The sequence below is a fragment of the Carcharodon carcharias genome, chromosome 10 (genome assembly GCF_017639515.1).
Source record: "Carcharodon carcharias isolate sCarCar2 chromosome 10, sCarCar2.pri, whole genome shotgun sequence".
Lineage (NCBI taxonomy): Eukaryota > Metazoa > Chordata > Chondrichthyes > Lamniformes > Lamnidae > Carcharodon > Carcharodon carcharias.
The window spans coordinates 24,865,738-24,890,451 of record NC_054476.1 but is presented as its reverse complement, the minus strand read 5'-3'; the positions used below and the strand labels follow the sequence as shown (position 1 = coordinate 24,890,451).

Sequence of the window (24,714 nt, the reverse complement as noted above, 5' to 3'; positions counted from 1 at the left end):
CATTAGTTGCTCCCAATGTGGTCTCCTCTACATTGGAGAGACCAAACGTAAACTGGGCGACTGCTTTGCAGAACACCTGCGGTCTGTCCGCAAGAATGACCCAAACCTCCCTGTCGCTTGCCATTTTAACACTCCACCCTGCTCTCTTGCCCACATGTCTGTCCTTGGCTTGCTGCATTGTTCCAGTGAAGCCCAATGCAAACTGGAGGAACAACACCTCATCTTCCGACTAGGGACTTTACAGCCTTCCGGACTGAATATTGAATTCAACAACTTTAGGTCGTGAGCTCCCTCCCCCATCCCCACCCCCTTTCTGTTTCCCCCTTCCTTTTTTTTTCCAATAAATTATAAAGATTTTCCTTTTCCCACCTATTTCCATTATAAAAAAAACCCCATTAGAGCTATACCTTGAGTGCCGTACCATCCATTCTTAATTAGCACATTCGTTTAGATAATATCACCAACTTTAACTTTAACACCTATGTGTTCTATTGTACTATTGTCGTTGACATCTTTTGATGATCTGCTTCTATCACTGCTTGTTTGTCCTTACAACCACACACCCCCCCCCTCCACCTCTCTGTCTCTCTATCTCTCCGCCCCCCACACACACACCTTAAACCAGCTTATATTTCAGCTCTTTCCTGGACTCGAACTCAAGTTCTGTCGAAGGGTCATGAGGACTCGAAACGTCAACTCTTTTCTTCTCCGCCGATGCTGCCAGACCTGCTGAGTTTTTCCAGGTAATTCTGTTTTTGTTTTGGATTTCCAGCATCCGCAGTTTTTTTGTTTTTACCTTTCTTTTTAAGCTGGGTCTTCCAACTAATGTCCTTGGCAGTTCAAGCAAGGCTACTGAGGTTGGCTGCATGAGATCCATGCATCAGATCTTCCTCCAGTCTGTTTTGTTTGGGATCCAGGTAAGAAAAGCAAAAATGATGGGACAGTAATTCTCCATATCAGAGCAGATTAACAGTGCAGTAACTACACCAAGGCAATGGAGATAGTGTGGTCAATTCTCACTTCCAAGAGGCCAACCGATGGATCATGCCTGCCTGCCAGTCCCTGGTCAAGTGGGAGAAACGAAGGACCTGAGACATTTTGAGCTTTTGTCTCATTTAGAGCTTGCCAAGTGAGCTGCACACCCTGTGGCAAGTGTGGAGGGAAAGACCCTACGTGGGCAGTGTGGATCCACAATGATTTTTGTGGGACCCAGGAAGAGAAATCCTGCTGTTTCTGGGTCCATGAAAGTATAGTCCAGAAACATTTCTGGGCCCTCTTGTAGTGGCCCTGATTGGAAAGATTAGCACCCAGTAATATGGGCAGAGCAGACACAGTTCACAAGCTGCCCACATGCCCCTGAAACTAGTAATCTGGTCTCAAATTATGTCAGGGGCGCAATCATCCCAGATTTGCACTAAGTGCGGTAGCAGGCGTGAAAAATGGCATTTTACCTGTTGGCCACAATGGCGGATTTTTGTACCGTGTCATCTGCTTCCCGCCTCATTAATTATGCAGCCACAAGAAACACGCCTTCTCACTGGTGGGTGGCCTGCCATGTTACCTCACCGTTTCCTCACTCTGGGTGCCATATCTAAACTGCAACCGCGCACACACACACACACAATTCTCAATGTTTGCAGCCCAGTGATGACATGGCCCTGGAAACCAAGAAAAGTTCAGTGACCCATCACTGGAATGCCTTTTGGAGGCCTGCTGTGATGTCCTCCACCCCCGGTCTGGCCACAGGAGGTCCAGCAATCTCACCACTCCAGCTTGGGAGGCGGTGGCAGTGGTGGTCAGTGCCAACGCTGCACAGAAGAGTTTGGCCATCCAGTGCAGAAAGAGGATGGATGATCTCATCTGTGCCACCAGGATAAGGCAACCATCTCATCACTCTAAATTCACAAACTCACAAGGCCATCACACATTCAGTGGAATCTTATTCACTGCCATCTCAACAGAGATCGCCACTCACTCTCTCACACAAACCCTCACATTTCCATCTGGTCTCATCTCCTCTGGAGACTACCTCCTCAGCCCTCCCCACCTTGAGGCCACTTGCACAGATCAACATGTGCCTCCAAACACACCCTGGAATACCCCCCTTCCCTAGTAAAGCCCTCACCCTGCAGCCTCTTCCCCTATCTGAGGCCACTTCTTGCCCTTCTCCAAGCAAGCCCTAGCCCTGCAGCCGTTGAAAAGCCTTAAGGCTGACCTGGTAGGTAGAGACCTGACCGTGAGCCCCCCTACAAGTGATGTGGTGCTGTCTGTGAAGCCTGGCACTGATGACCATGAGTGCTGACCGAAGCAAGGTAGGCAAACAAACCTCGAAGTCCCAAGGGAAGTGTAGCTCACCAGATGCATGCCGTTTATGTACAGTTGTGAAACACCCAACGTGGAGGGATTATTCCGGTGAGCAGGGGTTATAACGAGATACTGACGTATTGAAATTAGGTTCCTGACATGCGGGGATGGGGAACATGACCTGCCATTGACAGGTGGAGCAGACGATCGCAAACTGGTTTCACGACAGAGTGAACCCGATTTTTGGCCTTCCACCACCAACCGGACCAGATGATTTCACTCATAGAATCCTCCATTTGCACCATCAGGATACCACCACTTAAAGCAGGCAGGCAATTCTGGTCACCCAGGAGAGGGAATCTTTAACAATGGCAGTGGTCACAGCATCAGCATTAACAAGATGATAAGTCTACCTGACCCTATGTGGTCATGTGAAAATTGCCTCACATGTGATTGTACCAGGGAAAATGATGGTGTGACAACCCACCACACCACCCAATCTACTGTAGCTGCTCCCATAACTTAAAAAAAATCATTATCTCTCATACGTTAAAAATCTTACATCTGTGCACACCTCCTGCCTGCAAACATCAACTTTTTCTTAAATTATAAATCCCTGTATTATAAATCTAAGTAAAACACTCCAACTCTACCCTTGTTTCTGTGCCCTCCCCAGAGCTCCCATATCCTTCCAAAATGTATGTGCAATTTTACCCAATTCAGGGTATGGAGGTTCTGGAGGGGGTACAGAAGTAATTTATTAGAATGGTTCCAAGGATGAGGGATTGCAATATGTGGATAGACTGGAGAAGCTGGGGCTCCTGAGAGTGGAGAAGGCTAAGAGATTTGGCAGAGGTGTTTAAAATCATGAATGATTTAGGTAGGATAAGTAAAGTGAAACTGTTTTCCAATCACTAAAGGATCCACAAACAGAGTGTGGACACTTAGGATGATTTTCAGAAGAACCAGAAACAACATGAGGATAAGTTTTTTAGGCAATGAGTGGTTAGGAGTTGGATTCCACTGCTTGATAGGTGCTGGATGCAGATTTAATAGTAACCTTTAAAAGGGAATTGGATATATATTTGAAGGGGAAAATGTAGCAGGGACATGGGGAAAGAGTGGGGGAGTGGGACTAACTGGATTGCTCCTCAGAAGAGAGGCTGCAGACTCAATGGACTGAATGGTCTCTTTCTGTGCTGTACTATTCTATGATTCTACCATCACATTTATAATGGGAACTGCTTATGTAAACTTGTCACGCTGTAATTACACAATCCTGGTGCCACAGTTTTGCAATGTACAGCTCTGCCTGTATTGTAGATTTCCCTGCTCCCCAAAGTACTTAGTCTTTTACTAATTGACCTGAAATAATATGATATCAAAGTATATAAAAAGTAAGACAGAATGTGTAACTTTAAAGTAAGGGCTGAATTATATCTGTTTATGCTGAACCAATTACACCACATCCTCCAACCCACTCCATATAAAGACAATTGTCCTCATTCCCTGGAGATCATTATGACTTGTGCTGAATTATTCCAATAATATTATTTCAATAGAAAGTATAAGTCTCATGTGCTGCTAGTGCTTATAGTCCTATATTGTTCCTGTAGCCCCTATGTGCATAGTCATTAAAGAATTAACTGGTGTAATGTTGTGTATACAGATAGGAGAATGGAGGTCCTTTTAATTAATGTGTTATGATGCGGCAGATGATGTATGCCAGGTGGATTAAATCCACGAGGGAATCTTGATCACGCGGTCACAATGGTTTTGCAATTTGTATTTATTTTGAGATGCGTGCCCTGAATTCAGTAGTAACAAGCCCACTCAGGCTGCAGAGATATTTTTTAGAAAATTAAATGAAACATTTATTAGCAAAAGAAAAGATTTCAAGCACATACAGATCCACAAATTACTACAATAATAATTCATAAAACTCCTAATTAATTTGGCTTCCAATTACACCCCTGTTAAGGTAATGGTTAAAAAATAGATTTAAACAGATCCAGGCAAGTCAGCACAATGCCCTGGACAATAGAATTCAAAGTTGCTTTTCCCAGCCTTGGTTTCTGCAGATAGCAGCTTCCTGCACAAATACTGAAGGCTTTTCACACTTCTGTTAGATCTTCTAATGCCTTGTTTGACACATAGCCTCTTCTCCTTTATACATGTTTCTCCCTTTTAATGCAAATTCCATTGTTCCCATATGCCTTTGGAACTTTGCTTTTCTCATAATATTAACACCATGCAATGATTGATATTATCAGTAACCTTTGGGAAAAATAAACACACTGCTTGGTCTAGCTTCTCTGGTTAGGTGTAACATCATACCATCTCTTTCAAATTCAAACTACCCTGATTTATCTAAAAATGAAAATTCTCCTCACCTCACATTCTAAAACTTCAGCCATGTTTACATATTTAGCATTTCTTTTGATGAGTCAAAGCCTCCAGACCAGCTGTCTCCAGTTCAGTTAAATCCCACACACGCACACACACAGAAACTATCCAAACCCCACTATCAACTGACTTTTACAATAAATCACTATATTATGAGAATTATTATACTTTGGTGACATCCTGGCCAGAATTCTCCCCTCATCGGGGGCATTGTGCAGGGGTGGGGACACACCACCATTTTACTTCAGCTGGCCAATTAAGGCCCGCCCATCATGACACATGCCCAGAAGCGATGAACGCTCCCTTTGCGGGTGAGGCACCTCTGTGCCTCAGGGAGATTTGTTCCAGTGTTAAACTTTTAAATAAAGGGTTTTGAAACTTTTGAAACACGTCCCCTCATGTGACAGTATCACATGAGCTGGGACATGTTAATGAAATTTTGGAAAAAATTTTACTCTTTTTTTTAAACACTTCATGAAACCTCATCCCGCCCGTGGACGAGGTTCCATGAAATATGCAAAGGCCATCTGGGCACTTCGCCTGCCCGCCAACCTTAAGGTTGGACAGGCAGCTCATTTAAATGCTTTAGTTACTTTTAATAGGCCTTTGACAATTCAGTGGGTGCTCAGCAACTCAGTGTCACGCCCGATGTCATGGCGCGTCATTTTACACATTGGCGAGCAGTCCATGCCCCCCCCCCACTCACCGACTGGTAAGTGCTGCCCCATGTCTTTACACTCATAGTTATGTTATCAATTTTTAAAAAGAACACAGCCGTGACATCAGTTAGAAAGTAGGACTGTGTAAACTTATCAAATCTTCTGGTTTATACGAATAGTATGATGAGGGTGTTTGGTTGTTGGGAACTCTTTCGAATAAGTCTTTGATTACTCAGTTAAAATCTATTAGCTTGCAATCTCAGCACTTATAACCCGCATGCCATTAATTTATTGCCTCAATCAGTTTTTAACAATGGATGTTATCGCTTAATTAAGCAGCCATCTGTTTCAGTGGCTGGTGAAAGCCCCTGTGTGTGTGTACGAGAGATGCTTTAATGTGGGGTTCAGCAGACCAGATGACTAATTTGTGGCGATTTCACCTCCACAGAAACTCCGTTGACACTAGCAGCTCAGATAGAGATCCCCATGGAGGTGATCAAAGCTCTGAGGAACGGGGGTGCACATCTGGATTTCAGAGCCAAGGATGGCGTGACACCTCTGCACAAAGCTGCAAGGGCCAAGAACCAAACTGCACTCATGGTAAGATCAGGGATTTAGGAACAGGAGGGGTCATTCAGCCCTTTAAGCCCATTCAGCCATTCAATTCTGTCATCCAATAAGATCACCACCGATGTGTGTTCTAACCTCATTCACCTGCCTTGGCTCCATATCTCTTAATGCACATAGCCAGTGAAAACTTATCAATCTCAGATTTTTAAGTTATTAATTAAGTTAATATCTGCTGCGGGAGAGGGTTTCACACTTTTTAACGCGGAGAAGTGTTTCTTAACTTGTCTCCCGAATCATCTGGTTCTGATTTTAAGGCTCTGTCCCGTTATCCTAGATTCCTTCATCCATGGATAAAGCTTCTCTCTCTATCTGCTCTATTGGTTCCTTTCAAAATCCTACAAATCTCAGTCACAGCAAGTGTGGAGGTAGCAGAAACTCTGAGAACAATCTTTCAGTCCTCCTTGGATATTGGAGTGACCCCAGGGGACTGGAATATTGAAAATATTACACCCCTGTTCAAAAAAGGGGAGAGGGATGAGACAGGAAGTACAGACAAATCAGTCTAATGTAAATGGTGAAAGGGGCAGACACAGGGCAGATGCAATTTAGTGCGGAGAACAACAGCAAGAACCTGCAATTGGTCAAAGAAATAGGTGTAAAGGAGCATCTTAAAGGAAGAAAGACAGGTAAAGAGGCGGAGAGGTTTTGGAGTGAATACAAGAGTGTGATCATAACTGGTAGCGGTGGGGTTAAAGGAAATTGTGGCCCACAAGAGGCCAGAACTGGAGGAGTGCAAATATCTGGCAGCTATGGTTGTGGGACTGGAGGAGGTAACAGAGATAGGGAATGGTGAGGCCATTGAGGGATTTGAAAACAAGGATGAGAACTTTAAAATCGAGGTGATACTGGACTTCAGAGTCAATGTATGTCAGTGAGCACGTGGTCAGTGAACAGTACTAGGTGTTCAGCCACAGATGAGCTGAGGCAGGAGAGGAGCGGAGCAATGTTACAGAGATGGAAGTAGACATTCTTGATGGTGTGGGGTCAGAAGTTCACCTTGACGTCCAATACGACATTGAGGTTGCAAACAGCCTGCATCATCCTCAGACAGTTTCCCGGAAGAGGAATTAAGTTGGTAGTTAAGGAACAGATTTTTCTGTTCAATGCGGACAAGCAGAGACAGTGGGGTGGGGGGAGCGGAGGGGTGAGAGAAATGGTGGTAAGGTAATGTAAATTGATATACTTTGGGAGGAACAACATGGGAATTCAGTATAATCTAAATGGTACGAAAACAAAATATTGCAGATGCTGAAAGCCGAAATAGAATCTGAAAATGCTGGAACTACTCAGTGGTGCAGGCATCACCTGTGGAGAGTGAAGCAGAGTTAGAGAGCCAGATTTTCACGAAGTTGGGAAGGCTCCGCGGACCCTCGGAAATGACAAGCAGAACCCGGATGCGGAAGTCCCACCTCCATTTCTGACATCCAATTTTTTTCTGGTAGGGGTGTGATTCAGGCAGGAGAGAAACCCAAACTCAGCAGACCCATTTGAACTTAGTGCTGAGTTCAAGCAGACCCCATTTTGGCTGTTGCAAGGGCCTTAACTCAGAGTCTGGGTGTCATGAATTGAAGGAGTAGACATAAATACTCTTGAAGGGCAGATAAGATCTGTTTCTGTGTCATGATCTGAAATCTTTTAATTGCTTTGCTCTTTAAACATCATTGAGAGCTAAAAAATCTGTGCTGGACTGCTTTGATTGGCAGGCCATCAGGTATAGGTCAGAAAAATGTTAGCATCTGGTCGTGCAGTTTTTAATAGTCTTTTAGCTGATGTTTCCCTAAGTGATGTTATTATATTATTGTGAATGCTTGGCTGAGTTTCAAAAGTTACAATTACCTTGTCAAGGAATTCTAAATGGTACAAAAGCAAAATATTGTGCATGCTGGAAAGATGAAAATTGAAAATGCTGTTTATACTCAGTGGGGCAGGCATCATCTATGGCGAGAGAAACAGAGTAAATGGGCTGGATTTTAGTAGAGTTAAGATTCTGTGGACCTTTTGACCATTTAAAGAGGATATTCGAGGATTAGCTGTCTTTTATATGTGGTTTGAATAGAAGTTTGTTTGTTTTGATAAGAAAATATCAATTTTAGGAGATTTAAAAGCTTTGAATAGGCTTCATGAATGAAAGTTTTTCACTATCAAATGTGTATGAGGGAGAGCTGTATTAGAAGCTTTTTTTAATCTCCAGAGGACTCCTGAGGTCAGCCCATGTTGGATACTGGATGAGTGGCTATGGGGGTGGCATGGGGGCTATGAGGGTACATGGGGTGGGTGAGGGCATGAGATAGCATTGAGTTGAAATGGAGCTATTAGGACACATGAGGCAGATGGGTGGCATAAGTTGACATTGTTGACATGGGTGCTAAGAGGGGGCATGGGGTGTGTGGATGCTAGGAGGGGTCATGGGGGTGGGTGGGGGCATGAGTTGATATTGATTTGGCATAGAGGTTATGAGGGGCCATGAGTGTGGGGGGGAGTGAGGGGGTGTGAGGGGTGAAAGTTAGAGTTAGCTTGTAAAACAAAAGGGACAACGTTCTAACCAGCCTGCCTTGCCATTCACAATCTTCTACAGCTGCTTACGCTCTACTTAGGAGTTGGCAGGTCCCTCACATGTCCATTGACCCCAACTCCTCGGAGTGAATCTTGTGATTCAGGGCACTTTTTACCGAGGCGGGAAATTCAGCCCAGTGTTTCAGGTCAATTACTTTTTGTCAGAATTGATGAAAGGTCATCGACCTGAAACATTAACTTTATTTGTCTCTCTCCACAGATGCTGCCAGACCTGCTAAGCTTTTCCTGCATAACCTAAATGTTAGTGCGCTGAGGGGTGGAAGAACTCGGGGTGTATATTCACAAATCTTTGAAGGTGGCAGGGCAGGTTGATCAAAGAAAGAGTGTAGGATAATTGGCTATCTAGGGACATTGAGTATAAAACCAAGGAAGTCACACTAAACCATTACAAATCACTTTATAGGCCTCAGCTGAAGGAATAAGTACAATTCCAGGCACCACCCTTTAGGAAATATGTCAAGGTCTTGGAGAGGGTGTAGAGGAGATTTTCCAAGATGATACCAGTGATGATGGAGTTCAGTTATGTGGAGAAATTGGATAAGCTGGTGTTGTACCCCTTAGAGGCAAGGAGAGCAGTATTAATAGTGGTGTTCAAAATCCTGAGTAATATTGGTAGAGTAAGTAGAGAAAATGTATTTCCTCTGGCAAGACCAGGATCATCAACTATCCATGGGGATGAGAACGGGAGTAGGCGCACTTTGAAGATAGCATTCCCAGATAGCATTCAGTGTCCAGACGTCTCCAGGACTCGCTGGAATTTTTAAAGTGAGGGCCCGGGGAAGGAGTTGGGAACCTGCTTGTCTCCAATTAATAGCCTGTTCAGCTCCTTGAAGAGCTTGTTTTAAAATACTAATGTAAGTGAGAAGGTAGTTTTTAATTTCTAAATTGTGGAACTCAGACAGTCTGTTTCACATCAGTGCACAGTTCAATATGGGCAGAAGTTAAAGTAATTTTTTGTATATAGCAAAAAATTTGGAGACCTAGGTGATCTTGTGCCAGATCTCACACTGTGGCTTTCATTTGTCCGTTTGACCACCTTTGTGTGCGTTGAGGCTGCTGGTCCCCCTAGGTGCTGACTCCTCTCTTCTGTAAGTCACCGACAGGTCCAATCAAGGCCGCTGTCTGCCTTTGCCAACCTGCAGGCAGCTCCCTCATCATAGTAACGTTCGTCATCATTAATTGGGCACTAGGCTTGCTGCTGTCCCAATTTGAGCATTTACATTTGACGATTGTGATGTGGCATGGGGTTGGGACCTGAAAATTATCCAGGCATCGTGTTCCCAGCCTCAAATTGAAAATTAAACTCCAAAGCTCTCAGCTTTAAAATAATTAGATTAAGAACTATAGGGGAAATGAGGAGCATTTTTTTCACACAGAAGGCTGTTAAGAATTGCAATGGACTGAAAGAGTGGCGTAAGCAGATTCTATCAGAACTTTTTTTATTTGTTCATAAGATGTGGGCACTAATGTCAAGGCCAGCATTTATTGCCCATCCCTAATTGCCCTTGAAAAGATGGTGGTGAGCCATATTCTTGAACTGCTGCAATCCATGTGGTGTAGACACATGCACAGTACTGTTAGGGGGGAAATTCCAGGTTTTTGACCCGAGGTCAGTGAAGGAACAACAATACAGCTCCAAGTTAGGATGGTGTGTGGCTTGGAGGGGAACTTGCAGGTGGTGGTGTACCCATGCATCTGATGCCCTTTTCCCTCTGGTTGGTAGAGGTCATGGGTTTGGAAGGTGCTATCAAAAGAACACTGGTGAGTTGCTGCAGTGCATCTTGCAGATGGTACTCACTGCTGCCACTGTGCATCGGGTAGAGGGAGTGAATGTTTAAGGTGATGGATACAGTGCCAGTCAAGTGGGCTGCTTTGTCCTGGAAGGTGTCAAGCTTCTTGAGCATTCCATCACACTCCTGACTTGTGCCTTGTCGACAGTGGATAAACTTTGGGGAGTCAGGGGATGAGTTGCTCTCCGCAGTATTCCCAGCATCTGACTTGCTCTTGTAGCCACAGTATTTATATGTTTGGTCCAGTTCAGTTTCTGGTCAATGGTAATGCCCAGGATGTTGATAGTGGGGGATTCAGGAGTGTAAAGCCATTGAATGTTAAGGAGAGATGGTTAGATTCTCTCTTGTTGGAAAAAACAAAGGAGTATGTAAATATCTTTTCTAAGAGCCAGCTCAGGGATGACAGACCAAACTACCTATAACTATTCTAAATCTCATGGTATTATAATCAGTCTTCCCCAAGTACTCCCCTGTTGAAATATGCTCCTCTTATCCACCTCATTTCTCAGAACTTATCCAGCACTACTTCCTTCCTCATTAGGTTGGAAACACAATGTTCACATTTTAAGGATTCCTCCCCCTCCTTGTACTTTATGCAGTTACAATTCCAGTCTACATTAAGATAATTGAAGTGTTCCATTATCATTATCAGTGCATCTTTCTGTTCCTTGGATATTGAAATTCAAGGTTTAAAACCTCAGTTTTCACTTAGCTTTTGTTTGATTTGTATGCAATTTCAGTCCCAGTCTTTAACCTTAAAGAAGGTGAGATTGGTAATTGCTGCTTGAGTCAAAATAAAATATCTATTGGGCATTATGTATTGTCAAATCACATTGAATCCTTATTAGACTGATTCTGAACTTGTTCAAAGCAAAATAAGGCTGATTCTATAACGCTATGATGCTAAATCACCCCTTGTTTAACTATCTGTCCTGTAGAGGGCCCACCAGAGCAAGACAGGAAACTGAGCTGTCATGGACTATTTCACAGTGAATTACACAGAATTTACAGTACAGAATCAGCCCATTCAACCCAATTGCCCGGTGCTGGTGCCTATGCCTCCCCCCCATTCTTATGTTCCTATATTCCCCTCCCCTCTTAATCTAACCCTTTTGCATATCCCTCTATTCTTCTTCTCCCTCATGTACTAACCCAACTGCTCCTTAGATCTATGCTGTTCACTTCAACTACTCCATGTGGTAGTAAGTTCCACATTCTGACCACTTTCTCTGCAAAGAAGTTTCCCTGAGTTAATTGTTTGATTTGTTAGTGATTGCCCTGTACTTATCATCCCTGCACCCGGCATCTCCCTACAACCGGAAACATCTTCCTTCCCTACTTCTACCTCACCAAACCCCTTCATAATTTTAAAGATTTGTCCCTCAGCCATCTTTTCCCTAGACATTAGAGCCCTAGCCTGTTCACCCTTTCCTGGTAAATATTTCTTCTTAGTCCTGTTATCATCCTTGTGACTCTTTTTGCAACTTTTCCAGTGCCTCTATTCCCCTTCTGTAGTATGAGCCAAAATTTTACCATTCCTCACCACCCCCACCAGAGGCAGGTTGGGAGGTGGAGTGGCCCTTCAAATCTCAGGGATCCCTGTTGGATCAGGTTCCCCAGGCTGTTGGAGCTTTTTACCGGTGGCAGGACCTGAAGCAGACAGGTTGCCTATTCCAAGGGGTTGGGCAGCCAATATCCATAGGTATCAGCCTAATGAGGGGCTATTCAATGGTGTGGTCAGCAATTGCCGACAGCGGGTCAAGCCGCTGCCCCCATGAAGAGAAGGCCTCCCCGTGGCAGACTGCGGAGGGAGGTTTTATGTAACTAAGAGAGTTGCTGAGAGCAGGGGAGGTAATCCCTGCAGCTCCAACGATTTCCCCAGAGGGGCTCCCGTCCAGCACTCGGCCCTATAAATCTTTCAAGGGTATTTTTTCACCCTACATGCTGTCGGCCTGCTGAGTCATCGGGCTTCTGATTGGATCAGAAGCTGTTTAGGGAAGCCCTGATTGCAGCCACTTAATTGACTGCCACCCATAAAATGCAGGCCTGGTCTCGCCACTGGCTGTAGTGGTGTTGCTCACCGCTGCCACCCTACTACTTGTCCTGGAGGCAGAATTAAACATACCCGGGCTACAGTTTGTCTTCGACATATGATTTTAAAAGGCAAGTTTAAACTCTATTGACTATAGTATGACCATAACATAATACTTTAATATATATAACTTACAAAGTCCTAACAAAAGTGAACACTAACCAAGAGAATTTAATATGCAAGAGCCATTGCATTGCTTGTAATCTGACTCAGAGTTCCAAGTAGCATCAAACATCATGAGACTGATGGTTATGAACAATCATTTTGAAATTTGGGCAAGACACGGAACCATTACCACAGGGGTGTTCCTCGTGCACTTTTATTCAAGTTTCAGCCTTTTGTAGTTTGTGAGTCTCATGATTGGATGATGTATAAGGACACTCATGCTGAAGGATTAATGATTGTGGTTTAATTCCATTTCATATTAATCCTTGCTTTGTGGACATCACTGTCAAGGTCAGTATTTATTTGCCCACCATAGTTGACCTTGAGAAAGTGGTGATGAGAAGCCTTTTTGAGCCGTTGGGAGTTTATGTGGTGAAGATACACATACAGTGCCCATTGGGAGGACTCCAAGAGTTTTGACCGATGCAAATTAATGCAGGTTAACCAGTGCATTTTGAAGGAATTACCATCTATAGTAATAAAAGAGGAAATGTGACAACAAATGTATGAAAGGTAGGAAGTGTCATGCTGTGGCTAATTGCTGGGAGCTATATGTAAGGAACGAGAACTTTGGTGGAGCTGCAAACATTAAACAACTGCTTAAGTCTCCAATACGGCGGGCAAGAGCTAGATGTGCACCACCTGCCATGTTTTGACAAGAAATCGGTACAGAATACTCACACGTGAAACAGGTATTAGATCCTTGGCACACGCAAATAAGGGGCCTAAGGTTGGTTTGAGACCCCCCTGTGCACCATTGATTGCCCATGAGGATACTGATACCGGTTGCACTCAGGACAGCCAGCTCCATATGTAGCCTAATAGGCGGCCCTTAAAGTGACCATCTTTTTGGCTGCAACTAACTTACATTTTGACATATTCTTAAGCAAGATATGGAACTGGAAGGAGCAGAACTGTCTCCCTGCTGGGCACCTCTGTTTTCCACTGCAACTCTTCCCCTCTCAAAATCACTTCTTCCCCAACCACCATGATCACTGTCCTAACCTTCCCAACCTGACTGCCACTCTCCCCTTCATAGTCACGCTGTTCACGACCTGATTGCCCCTCTGCCCAGTCGCCCTTGCCCCTTTCCTCACTTACCCTGAGGGCCATTGCTGGTGTTGTAGCAACACAGCTTCGCTGGCGAGCTGTCAGTTTGAAATTCACTGGTTAAGTGGAAATGAGGCCTGGTGTTGTGTGAGGCTCGGGCTTCACCATTCAGGTGGAGGGATTACCCCTTTGTACGCTCAAAACTGGAAACGCCTGACATGCTGGGCCAGTGTACCCGTTTTTATCAAATAAAGTGACGACCAAAAAAATGTACCGATAGGTTGAGTCAAGGCGTAACTTAGGAATTAATACATAGCTCGTGTATTATTTCTTCTACCGTACTTTCCAATTTCTTACACAGTAGTCTTTGCGCAGCTGCACAAATGAGTATTTGCACTTCTAATCTCAGTATGATATGATACACACATCACATAGGAGGCAATATGCGTAGAAACCAGTACAGTTCATTTGAGGATGCTTGATTTAATCTGTCCTACATTCAGTGGAAATTAGGTTGCTGTACAATTAACTGTGCTATTGATTTCAGCTTAAAGCTTCTCCTGGTCTCCCCTTGACCTGCCTGCATGGGTCAGCTTTGCTCATTTGTTGAAGTATTGCGAATGGAAGACTTGTGTTGAATTTTCAAATTGGACTCGGGAACCCAGCTCCTGGATAATTTCCGAGTCCTGACCCCATGCCACAACTGTGTTCCATATGTAACATTATCTTGAAATCTAAATGTCCTAAATGTGAGCTCAGCACCCAATTACTGGTACTGAGTGTTACCGGAAGGGGGGAGATACCTGGAGAGTGCGAGCAGCAAAGGTTCACGACAGCCAAAATCAGGCCTTTCAGAAGACATTAGGCAGCACCTTGGAGTGCCGGCAGTCTCACCAAAGACAAAATTGGCCAAATGCAAGGCAAAGCACATGATCCGGTGCAAGATTGCCCAGCTCCTGAGATTTTTTCAACATTAAGTAAAAGCTTTTAACTGCGGCCCAATATCTGTGCACTAACCTACACCAGACCGTTTGGGTGCAGCGATTCCAGCTTTGCAAATTGCATTCCTGCACCGGCCTCCAATCCCAGCCCATTCTCAACAAGTTCAATGAGCTGTTAATTAGAGGTGAGCAGGTTCCTTGTTCCCCTCTCCTGCCTTTCTTTTGAAAATTGCATCACATACCAGAGGCTGTGGGGTCTAGTGTCGGCCTCCAGGAGTGCAATTTTCAAATTGTACCTGCACCCCTTCCAACCCCATCAGCAATTGAAAATCACAGCTCTTGTTCTCCAACCGGTGAAGGAATGTCATCTCTGAGTCATAAAACCTTCCCTTTAGGTTATGACTATGGCATCCTCCTGTCCTTTAGCCTCAGTCTTGTACTTTTCTCACTGAAATAGGCCAAACACAAAAGAACTGTGAATCATTATGTGTTTCATTATATCTTTGAGATAAGTTAAATTTAAATAGACAGGAACAGTTTTACTCCTGTGAGGAACTATTGAAGAAGATTCACAATTCTGTGGGATGTTGATGAGCAATGATCTGCTTCTATTGCCTCCCAACCTCATTTCGTGGTAATAGCAGAAACAATTTCTGCAACACTTAAGCCAATCATTTTAATATTTTTATTAGGGGCGCTCACAAAACTGCTCAATATTTAAGTGCCATCAATACCGTATATGGATGTTTTTAGCCCTACAGGATCAAACCATTTTAACTCCAAGGATGTGGGTTATTAATAATGCATTTGCCAAGGAAATCTCAGGTGTTCCAAATTATTGAAGGCAGTAATAATAGAAGAATATCCTCTGGAGGCCCATTACAACAGGAGTCCTTCACATTTTGAGAATGTCCAATAAATTATGAGTGTCCCCGAAAAGTTTTCTTCTCCTAATAGGTTTGGTAAACTGAAGAGGCAGCTTCCCAAGGGAAATAATAACCGTCCAAGAGAAATATTCTTCTGGCAGATGGGTTTCACTGAGAAAACTGTGAATTAATAAGATATGCAGGCAAAGGAATAGAGGAAGAGGAGAAGGCCATTCAGCCCCTTGAGCCTGTTCTGCCATTCAACTAAACTGTGGCTGATCTGCATCCCAACTGCATTTACCTGCCTTTACTCTGTATCTCTTGATACCAAACAAAAATCTGTTGATCTGTCTTAAAAGCTTCAATTAACCCAGCATCCAGCCTTTGTGGAGCTCCAGACTTTTATTACTTTTTGTGTGAGAAAATGTTCTCTGATTTCAACCCTGAATGGCCCAGCTCTAATTTTAAGATAATGCTCTCTTGTTCTTGTTAGCACAACTCTACCCAATTGGTTGCATTAGGTCAAAGGAAGGTACAAAACTGGTCTACTGAAGTTCCAATACTGCAGTGTTGGAAAGTTGCAGAACAAAAGCACAATTATGCCAATTGCATATACCTGTTTATGAAAAAGTGTAAGCATTGGCCATGAACAGTGACAAGACTTGATTGATACCTGAAATGAAACTACTGACATGACATTGAGTTCTTCATCTCTCAACTTTGCCTCCACGCCTACTTCTTTGGCCAAGATAGATAGGGTGGTGCTGTTGTTGTCTGGCGTACTGACTTCTACCTAGCACAGCCAAACATCAACTCTCCAACACTTGCCCCTACCTCTTCCTGGACCATGACCACCATTAAAGAGCATCAAGCCATTGTTTCCAGGACTGTCACTGACCTTATGTACTCTGGAGATCTTTGCCCTTCAGCCTCCAACCTCATAGTCCCCCAACCCTAAACATCCTGTTTCTACCTCCTTCCCAAAATCTATAGGACTGCCCTATAGATTCATCAGATTGAACTTAATGGCTGTGCCAGTGGCCCTGTCCAGCGGGTGGAAAGGTGATAACAAGCCCATTGCCACCATTTCCAGGAACCCCAATGGGCTTTAATCCCAATCAGGCACTTTCCTGCCTGCCCTCAGGCTTTGCGTGTCATTCAGGACAAAGATCCCATCTCCAAGAGCTGCCAGACAATCAAAGGCTGACATTTCTTCAGTCCCACCAGCACCACACTTGGAGCAGTGGTTTGGAACTGCAGAATCCCAGGAGGAGGAGCAGCCATGGAGGCCCCAGAGAGGAGGTAAGTGGGGAGGCCTCACTGTGGCCAGTCAGGCAGGCCGGGTGAGAGGCTGGAATGGGGTCGGTGCGGAGGGGATTGGGGGGCTCTTCCTGCAGGGCAGACCTGGCTGCCAGTGGGCCTTCTGTTGAGCAAACCATGTCTGAACAGAAGGACCCCTCCCAGCCCACAGGCAGGCCTCCGGGTTACACCTAACAGTCTCCCCTAGTGGTGTGGGTCCTCCCTACGATTGGTTGAATATGAGCGGAAGTGAGATGAGACCCTTAAGTGGCCATTAATTTACTATGGCCATTAATTTACTACTTAAGGGCCTCAGTTGAGCTCAGGCTGGAAGGCTGACCTCAACCTTCCCTGCCCCTGACTTTATCGGAGGTCATCAGGAAAGCAGTTGGCTCTCCACCATATTGGCCTCCCTTGTCGATTAAGCACTCCCCCCTACCCTATCCCCCCTCCCTGCCCGAGCCTACTCCTGTGGGAGTAGGAGTGCATTAAATTCCAACATCATCTGAGCCTGTTCTTGCCCCACTGAAGTGATTTCTTCCTTTCTTGACTACTTTCTCTCCCCTTGTCTTTTCTTCCGAACTACATTCATGATTCTTTCAATGCTCTCCACCACATCAACATGCTCCAGTTTACTGGCTCTAACTTTCTGCTTTTCAGTATGGATGTCAAATCCCTCTACATCTTCATCTCCACCAAGATGGCCTGAGGACTCCACTTCTTCCTTGAACAGAGGCCCAAGCAGTCCCCATCCACCACCAATTTTCTCCATCTGCCTGATCTTGTTCTCACATTGAACAACTTCTCCTTCAATTCCACTCATTTCCTCCAAATAAGAGGTTTTGCTGTAGGTGCCTCCAAGTCTTTTTTGTCTGACATGTGGCACATTGTTCCAGTTCTGCTCATGGTCCCTCCCTCAACTTTTTTCCTGGCACATTGATGACTGCACCGGTCTTGTTCTCGCCCTGACCTGCAAAATTTCATTATCTCACCTTCATATGAGCCATCTCTGACTCTTCTCTTCTCTTCTTGGACTTCTTTTCCTCCATTTCTTTAATTGCTCACAATGATCCGTGGGATTGTCATTCTTGGATGTTGTTCCTGGTTATGTTTGGAACCTTGTCCTAGATGCAGTAGAAATGTACGGTGGTCGAGGAGCTGGAATGGATTGATTTGTCCTCAGTTACACCTCACCATAGCACATTTGTGTGTAATGGCTTCATAGGAACATGGTTCTGGTCAAATCACTGTCACTTCAGCTGGTTGCCGCACACCTTCTGTGGGATCCTGGATGCAAACTTGTTGTCACAAGTCTAAACTTGGCAATTCTGTACCTACATTTTTATTGTGCATGTTGGTCATTTCCTCTTTTTAAAAGTTCCTCTCTAGCTTCTGAGAGAGTAGAACGGGTAAGAGTAGGTAAATTGGTATACACTGGTCTGCCAAACATGAGCTTGACCACTGATGGTATAGTTGTGCATGAAGGTGTTGCTCTCAGATATAACATTGCAATGTGTAGATCTTGCTTGGTCTGTCTACATTTGAGAATTACGGATTTCACCGTGCGAATCATCCATTCAGCTAGGTTGTTAGATCCAGGGTAAGAAGGAGAAGAAGTATGATCAACATTCCACTTCTCACACACATCCTGAAAAGACTTACCAGTAAATTGTGGACCATTATCCATAATGATCTCTCTAGGCACAACAAATAAACTGAAAATAGCGCTTACATTGTGCACGACAGTTGTGTTTCATGTGTTGTACAATTGATGAATAATGGGGTACTTAGTCAAGTAGTCAACAATGATGGTGACATGGACAGGAAAGGTGGCCAGATACGATTTTGGACCAAGAATGGGTAGGAACTTCATGTGGAATCAATGTGCTGACTTAGCATATGCTCTTGACATGTCTCAGATGTCTTGACAACAGCTTCAATGTCATTGTTCATGCCCAGCCAATAGACTGTCCCTCTTGCAAGTCTTCTCATCCAATCTACGCCCATGCGTGAGTGATAAGTATGATGACCTGCCTGCCTTTAAAAATCTCCCAGGGAAATGCCTAGCTTTTCCCAATAAGGCCAAAATGGTCTCACATGTTCATGGACATGCTGAATTGAATCAGACTGCCCGTTGATGATGGCTATCCACATTTTCTGCAGTGTAGAATCTCCTGCCCTTTCTTTATGTAGCTGCTGGAATTGGCGTTACACAAAATGTACCAGAGCAATTTGGAGAATATCTTCAGGTTCGATGTCAATAAAGTCAACTTGTAGATCTAAAGATATATCTTCTGTTTCGTTGGGTTGGACAATCTGCTAAGTGTTTCTGATGTGACAATCAAGCTATCTGGCTAGTATCTAATCTCATAGTCATAACCTTGAATCTTTATCAAGAGATGTTGCTATCTTGGCTGTCCACTGGTCAATGGTTTTCACCAAATCATCTCCAGTGACTTGTGGTCGGTCTCTACCACAAATCTTTTGCCAAATAGATAGATATGAAAATGTATGATTCTAAACACCAAAGCTAATGCTTCCCGATCAGTGTTGGTATAGTTGGGTCATGTAACAGAGAGAAACTGTGAAGTAAATGTAATCAGTTTGCCTTTGTGTAGTATGCATGCTCCCAGACCTTTCTGTGAGGCATCTATCTCCAGGCTAGTTGACTCCCTAGGATCATAAAATTGCAATATCGATGCTTTTGCTAATGACTGTTTCAGTGCTTCAAAGAGGCATTGTCGGTCTTTGTGCCACAGGAAAGGCACATCTTTTCTCAACATTTCCCTTAGCAATAAAGATTTTTGAGTGAAATTGGGAATGAACGGAGACAAGAAACTGAAAAGACCTTGAAATCTTCGAAAATTGTCCTTATCTTGAGGAGTTGGCATGGCTTTATCATCCTCTATTTTACTTGGACTGGGATAGAAGACCATAAGACCATAAGATGTAGGAGCAGAGGTAGGCCATTCAGCCCATCAAGTCTGCTCTGCTATTCAAGGGGATCATAGCTGATCTGATAATCCTCAATTCCACTTTCCTGCCTTTTCCCCATAACCCTTGATTCCCTTATTGATTAAAAATCTGTCTATCTCAGCCTTGAATATGCTTAACAACCCAGCCTCTACAGCCCTCTGCAGTAAAGAATTCCACAGATTCACTACCCTCTGAGAGAAGAAATTCCTCCTCATCTCTCTCTTAAGTGGGAAACCCCTTACACTGAGATTATGCCCTCTGATCCTAGGCTCTCCAACAAGGGGAAACAACCTCTCAGTATCTACCCTGTCAAGGCCCCTAAGAATTTTATATGTTTCAATAAGGTCGCCTCTCATTCTTCTAAACTCCAATGAGTGCAAACCTACTCAACCTGTCCTCACAAGAAAATTCTTCCATCCCTGGGATCAACCTAGTGAAATTTCTCTGGACTGCCTTCAATGCCAGTATATCTTTTCTTAGATAAGGAGATCAAAGCTGTTCGCAGTATCCTAGGTTTAACTGGTGCCTTCTATAGTTTTAGCAAGACTTCCTTATTTTTATACTCCATTCCCTTTGAAATAAAGGCCAACATTCCATTTGCCTTTCCTACTACCTGCTGAACTTGTATGCTAGCTTTTTGGGATTCATACATGAAGAACCCCAAATCCCTCTGTGCCGCAGCTTTCTTCAGTCTTTCTCCATTTAAATAATATTCAGCTCCTCTACTCTTCCTGCCAAAGTGCCTAACCTCACAATTTCCCACATTATATTCCATCTGTCATGCTTTTTCCCAGTCATTTAACTGGTCTATATCCTCAAAGGTTATTTTCTCCCTCTTCCTTTTTTTTGGTCATCTTCTGTTGGTTTTTAAAACTTTCCCAATCCCCTGGCTTACCATTAATCTTTGCCGCATTGTATGTTTTTTCTTTCACTTTGATACTGTCCTGAACTTCCTTGGTTAACCATGGTTGGTTTATCTCCTTCCTACAATCTTTCTCCCTCACTGGGATATATCTTTGTTGTGAGTCATGAACTATTTTCTTAAACGTCTGCCATTGTTCTTCAACCATCTTTTCTGCTAAACTCCCTTCCTAGTCCACTCCAGCCAACTCAGCCTTCATTCCTTTTGTAATTACCCTTATTTAAGCTTAGTTTCTCACTCTCAAACTGAATGCTAAATTCCACCATGTTATGGTCACTGTTTCCCAGGAGATATTTTGCTCTCAGATAATTTATTAAAGCTGCCTCATTACATATTACCAGATCCAAAATAGCATGATTCCTGCTTGGATCCACAACATATTGTTCTAGGAAACTCTCCCGAATACACTCTATGAATTCTTGCTCATGCTCTTGCTCATGGCTACCTCTGCCAATTTGATTTACATATGCCAGCACTGGAATAAATAGAACCAAGGATCCACTGCACATTGATGTCACATTTCAGACTGTTGAACACCAATCCATTACATGCCACATGCATCAATAAGTACAGATTATGGTCATGATCTTGCTTCATTCTTCCCCCATCAGCTGTATCATCTGCAATACAGATGCATTCTGGTGCAGTGCTTATAATGTGGTCCATGTGAGCTTGAAAGGGATCCTGGCTAACAGCCCAAAGAAAAGTCATTGAAACCATATCAGCCAAATGGGGTATGACATGTAGTAAGCTCTTGAGACTTCTCTGTGAGATGTACTGACCATTACCCATTGCTTGGCATCAAGCTTCGAGAAGAATTTTGCACCTGCGAATCTCAGATTTAGCTCTTCTAATGCGGGCACTTTGTAAGGACAAGGCTTCAAAACTATGCTTAAACATCATGGATCAAGACATACTCGCAATGATCTGTTCTTCTTTATGACACATGATTGAGCTGCACAATCTGTGTGCTCTTGTATTCTTCTAATGTTTGCATCTTTTTCCAATTTGCCTAAACCAACTTTCATCCATCTTGTACATGGATGCAGTACTTACATGAGCAATTGATGGACTTGCATTCTCCTGCAAGTGTACTGCTGCAGCTCTCTTGAAACTGCTCAATTGTGTCAAAACATTCTGGATATTTCAATGTTAGGTCATGAACTGAGGTGATAGGTGTAGTTTCTGAGGTTGACCTGCCTTGTGATGGATTGTTATTTGTGTGAGGTCACGATATGCTGGTAGACCTGCAATCACTGGGCCTTTAGTTTCCACAATGTAGAACATTTGTGACTAGGCAGGTTGATTGTACTTGTACTTGAGGAATATGGATCTTGCACATGGAATTAGTGAACCATTGTACACGGAAAGTCACACAGCAGTAGGTTTCACCATGGCCTTGCATGTCTGTGGATACATGTCTTTTAGAATTCGCAGAGGTAGTATGTTGGCACTTGCCCTGTGTCAATCTAGGCCAATAATGAATCGTTACCAACTCTCTTAGGGCAGATAATTTGCTTCTTGGAAAACACTTAAGACAGTGTGTTGGCATCTATGTTTTCCACGAGATTGTCATGGTGAAACATGTGTTCACTGCTCTTCATCTCATTGTGCACATCATTGTCGCTTTCTGGTTTGTCAGTCACCTCATGTATATGTTTCTGACAGGCTACCAGATGCTTATTCTCATTCCTGTTGTGTAGGGCTTGTTTGGATCAGAGCATGGCTCTTTGTGGCTGCATCAACCTTTGCTCTAGTGCACTGCCAGTGCCAATGGCCCTTCCTGCCACCTGCCTTGTGGAATTGGTGAAAGCTGGGCATTTCCTTGGTGCATGCAGAAGGTCACACCTTCCACGGTTTTGCTAGATTTAGGTATTCTATTGTGTGTCAACAGTTGGGGTTGTACTTAGGACCTGTAAGCTTTGTCATCCTGCAAGCAACGCTTCTTACTTACACCCATCCTTGAGTAGCCCTTGTTTTGGCTTCACTGGCAGATTTTTCTGCAAGGCTTCCATGAGAGTGGATGTGATCACCAACTCAACGATTCTGTCTGCTAGCTCTGCATTTGAAAAATTACAATATGTACCTTTTTCTCTGCACCTGCTGACAAAGTGGTCTATGGATTCTGTAGGCTGTTGTTGAAATGACATGAACCCTAGTCAATGAATAGGGAAGTTTATCCTGATTCTGAACTGGTCTTCCAATGTAGTCCATATCTTTTAGAGATCATTTAGTTCTTCTGTTAATCCTGATGTATTCGCCATATGTAGACCTTGATTACCAATTGCCAGGCGACTTTTTATGGCATGCTTGCCTGGTTCATTTACCTGAATCAAGAAACCACAGCTGTGTACACTGTTTAAGCATTCTGAACTTGGATGGAAGGTCAACTGCATCCCAATTCAAACTGGGGAAGTTTGTGGGCATTCTGACAATATCGCTTTGACCTTCCTTCCCCTATAGTACCTGGGATTAGTGTCATTGTAGCTGTTTCCATGTGCTTTTCTGAAGCTCCGCCACAAATACAAGTTGTGGTGGAAATGCACCATGGAGTAATGGCTTCTTTGCTTTTTAGTCAATTTATTGTTCAGCAACTCCTGAAGCAACCTTCTCTGACTTGATTTTAACAAGTGTTCTTTTATTTATTTTTCTGTGCTTGACTCTCCCTCACTTGCTGTTGACCCGGCCCACACCCTGGCCTCTTGCCTTTCTCTAATGAGCTAACCCAGTGTTGGTCCTCTCGACGTGCTGTGCCACTTACTGAACTGACAGGCTATGCACTGCAATCTCACCACAAGGGATCCGTCAGCTTACCAGCTCTTTACTTGAGCACTATCTTGAAACTGTCTTCAAAGCTTTCCTTTGCAGTCAGCATGCTGCGGTGTCAACACTCGCCAATGCTGTGACTGAATTGCAGTCTGACCAAAACGTCAAAGACATTCTCATGCCATGTATCACAATCTAAGGCTGTTCACCATGTCATACCTGTACTTAATCTTATAATGATATAATACCTTGGGCTTATGTACTGTACAAGACACAAGGCACCAAATTACCTATAAAGGGATTGGGTAAACACGTTGTGGATTCATTTATTAAAACTAGGCATATGAGAACAGTTATATATAAATATAAAGCTTGAAGACATCAGAACTGTGTGTGTGTGTTCTGCTGAAAGCAGAAGAGAAACTAAGACGGGATCACATGACACATTTCTAACAAGAGTGGCAGGGGAATGGGAACCTGAGTGGGGAGACACAAGAGATGGAAACAAAGAAAGGAATGAAACACAGAAAGGTAGAAAGCAGAAGTGGAAGGCAGAGGAACCAAAGGCTGGCAACAAATACGGTCATAGTACAAAAAATGTGTAAAAATGTTAACAAGACAAGTCTAAAGGTACTGTATCTGAATGCATGGAGCAGTCGCAATAAGGTAGATGAATTAACATTGCAAATGGATGTAAATGGGTACAATATGATGCAATTATAGACACCTGGCTGCAGTGTGACCAAGGCTGAGAACTAACTATCCAAGGGTGTTCAATATTTAGGAAGGACAGGTAAAAAGGAAAAGGAGGCAGGATGGCATTGTTAGTTAAGGATGAAATCAATGCAATAGTGAGAAAGGATATTGAATCTGAAAATCTAAATGTAGAATCAATTTGGATGGAGCTAAGAAGCAACAAAGAGTGGAAAACATTAGTGGGAATTGTCCATAAGCCTCCAAACAGCAGTTGTAAGGGAGGGGACAGCACTAAAAAGGAAATTAGAGATGCATGTAACATGGGTGCTATGCAGGTGACAGGTGACTTTAATATACATGTAGACTAGGCAAACCAAATTAGCAATAATACTGTGGCAATGCATTCTTGGATAAGTGCGAGATGGGTATTTTTAGACTAGTACATTGAGGAACCAACTAGGGAACAGGCTATCCTAGATTTGGTATTGTGCAATGAGGAGAGATTAATTAATAATCTTGTTGTGTGGGATCCTTTAGGGAAGAGTGACCATAACATGATAGAATTCTTAATTAGGATG

General features: G+C 43.6%; 1 protein-coding gene across 1 annotated transcript in view; it reads left to right on the top strand.

Moving 5' to 3' along the window:
- shank2b (SH3 and multiple ankyrin repeat domains 2b) overlaps nt 1-24,714 on the top strand; it is an 834,833-nt gene that overhangs the window by 96,953 nt on the left and 713,166 nt on the right. The window contains exon 6 of the mRNA XM_041197641.1: nt 5,818-5,969. Coding sequence (XP_041053575.1) covers nt 5,818-5,969 — 152 coding nt within the window. The remainder of the gene's footprint in view (nt 1-5,817; nt 5,970-24,714) is intronic.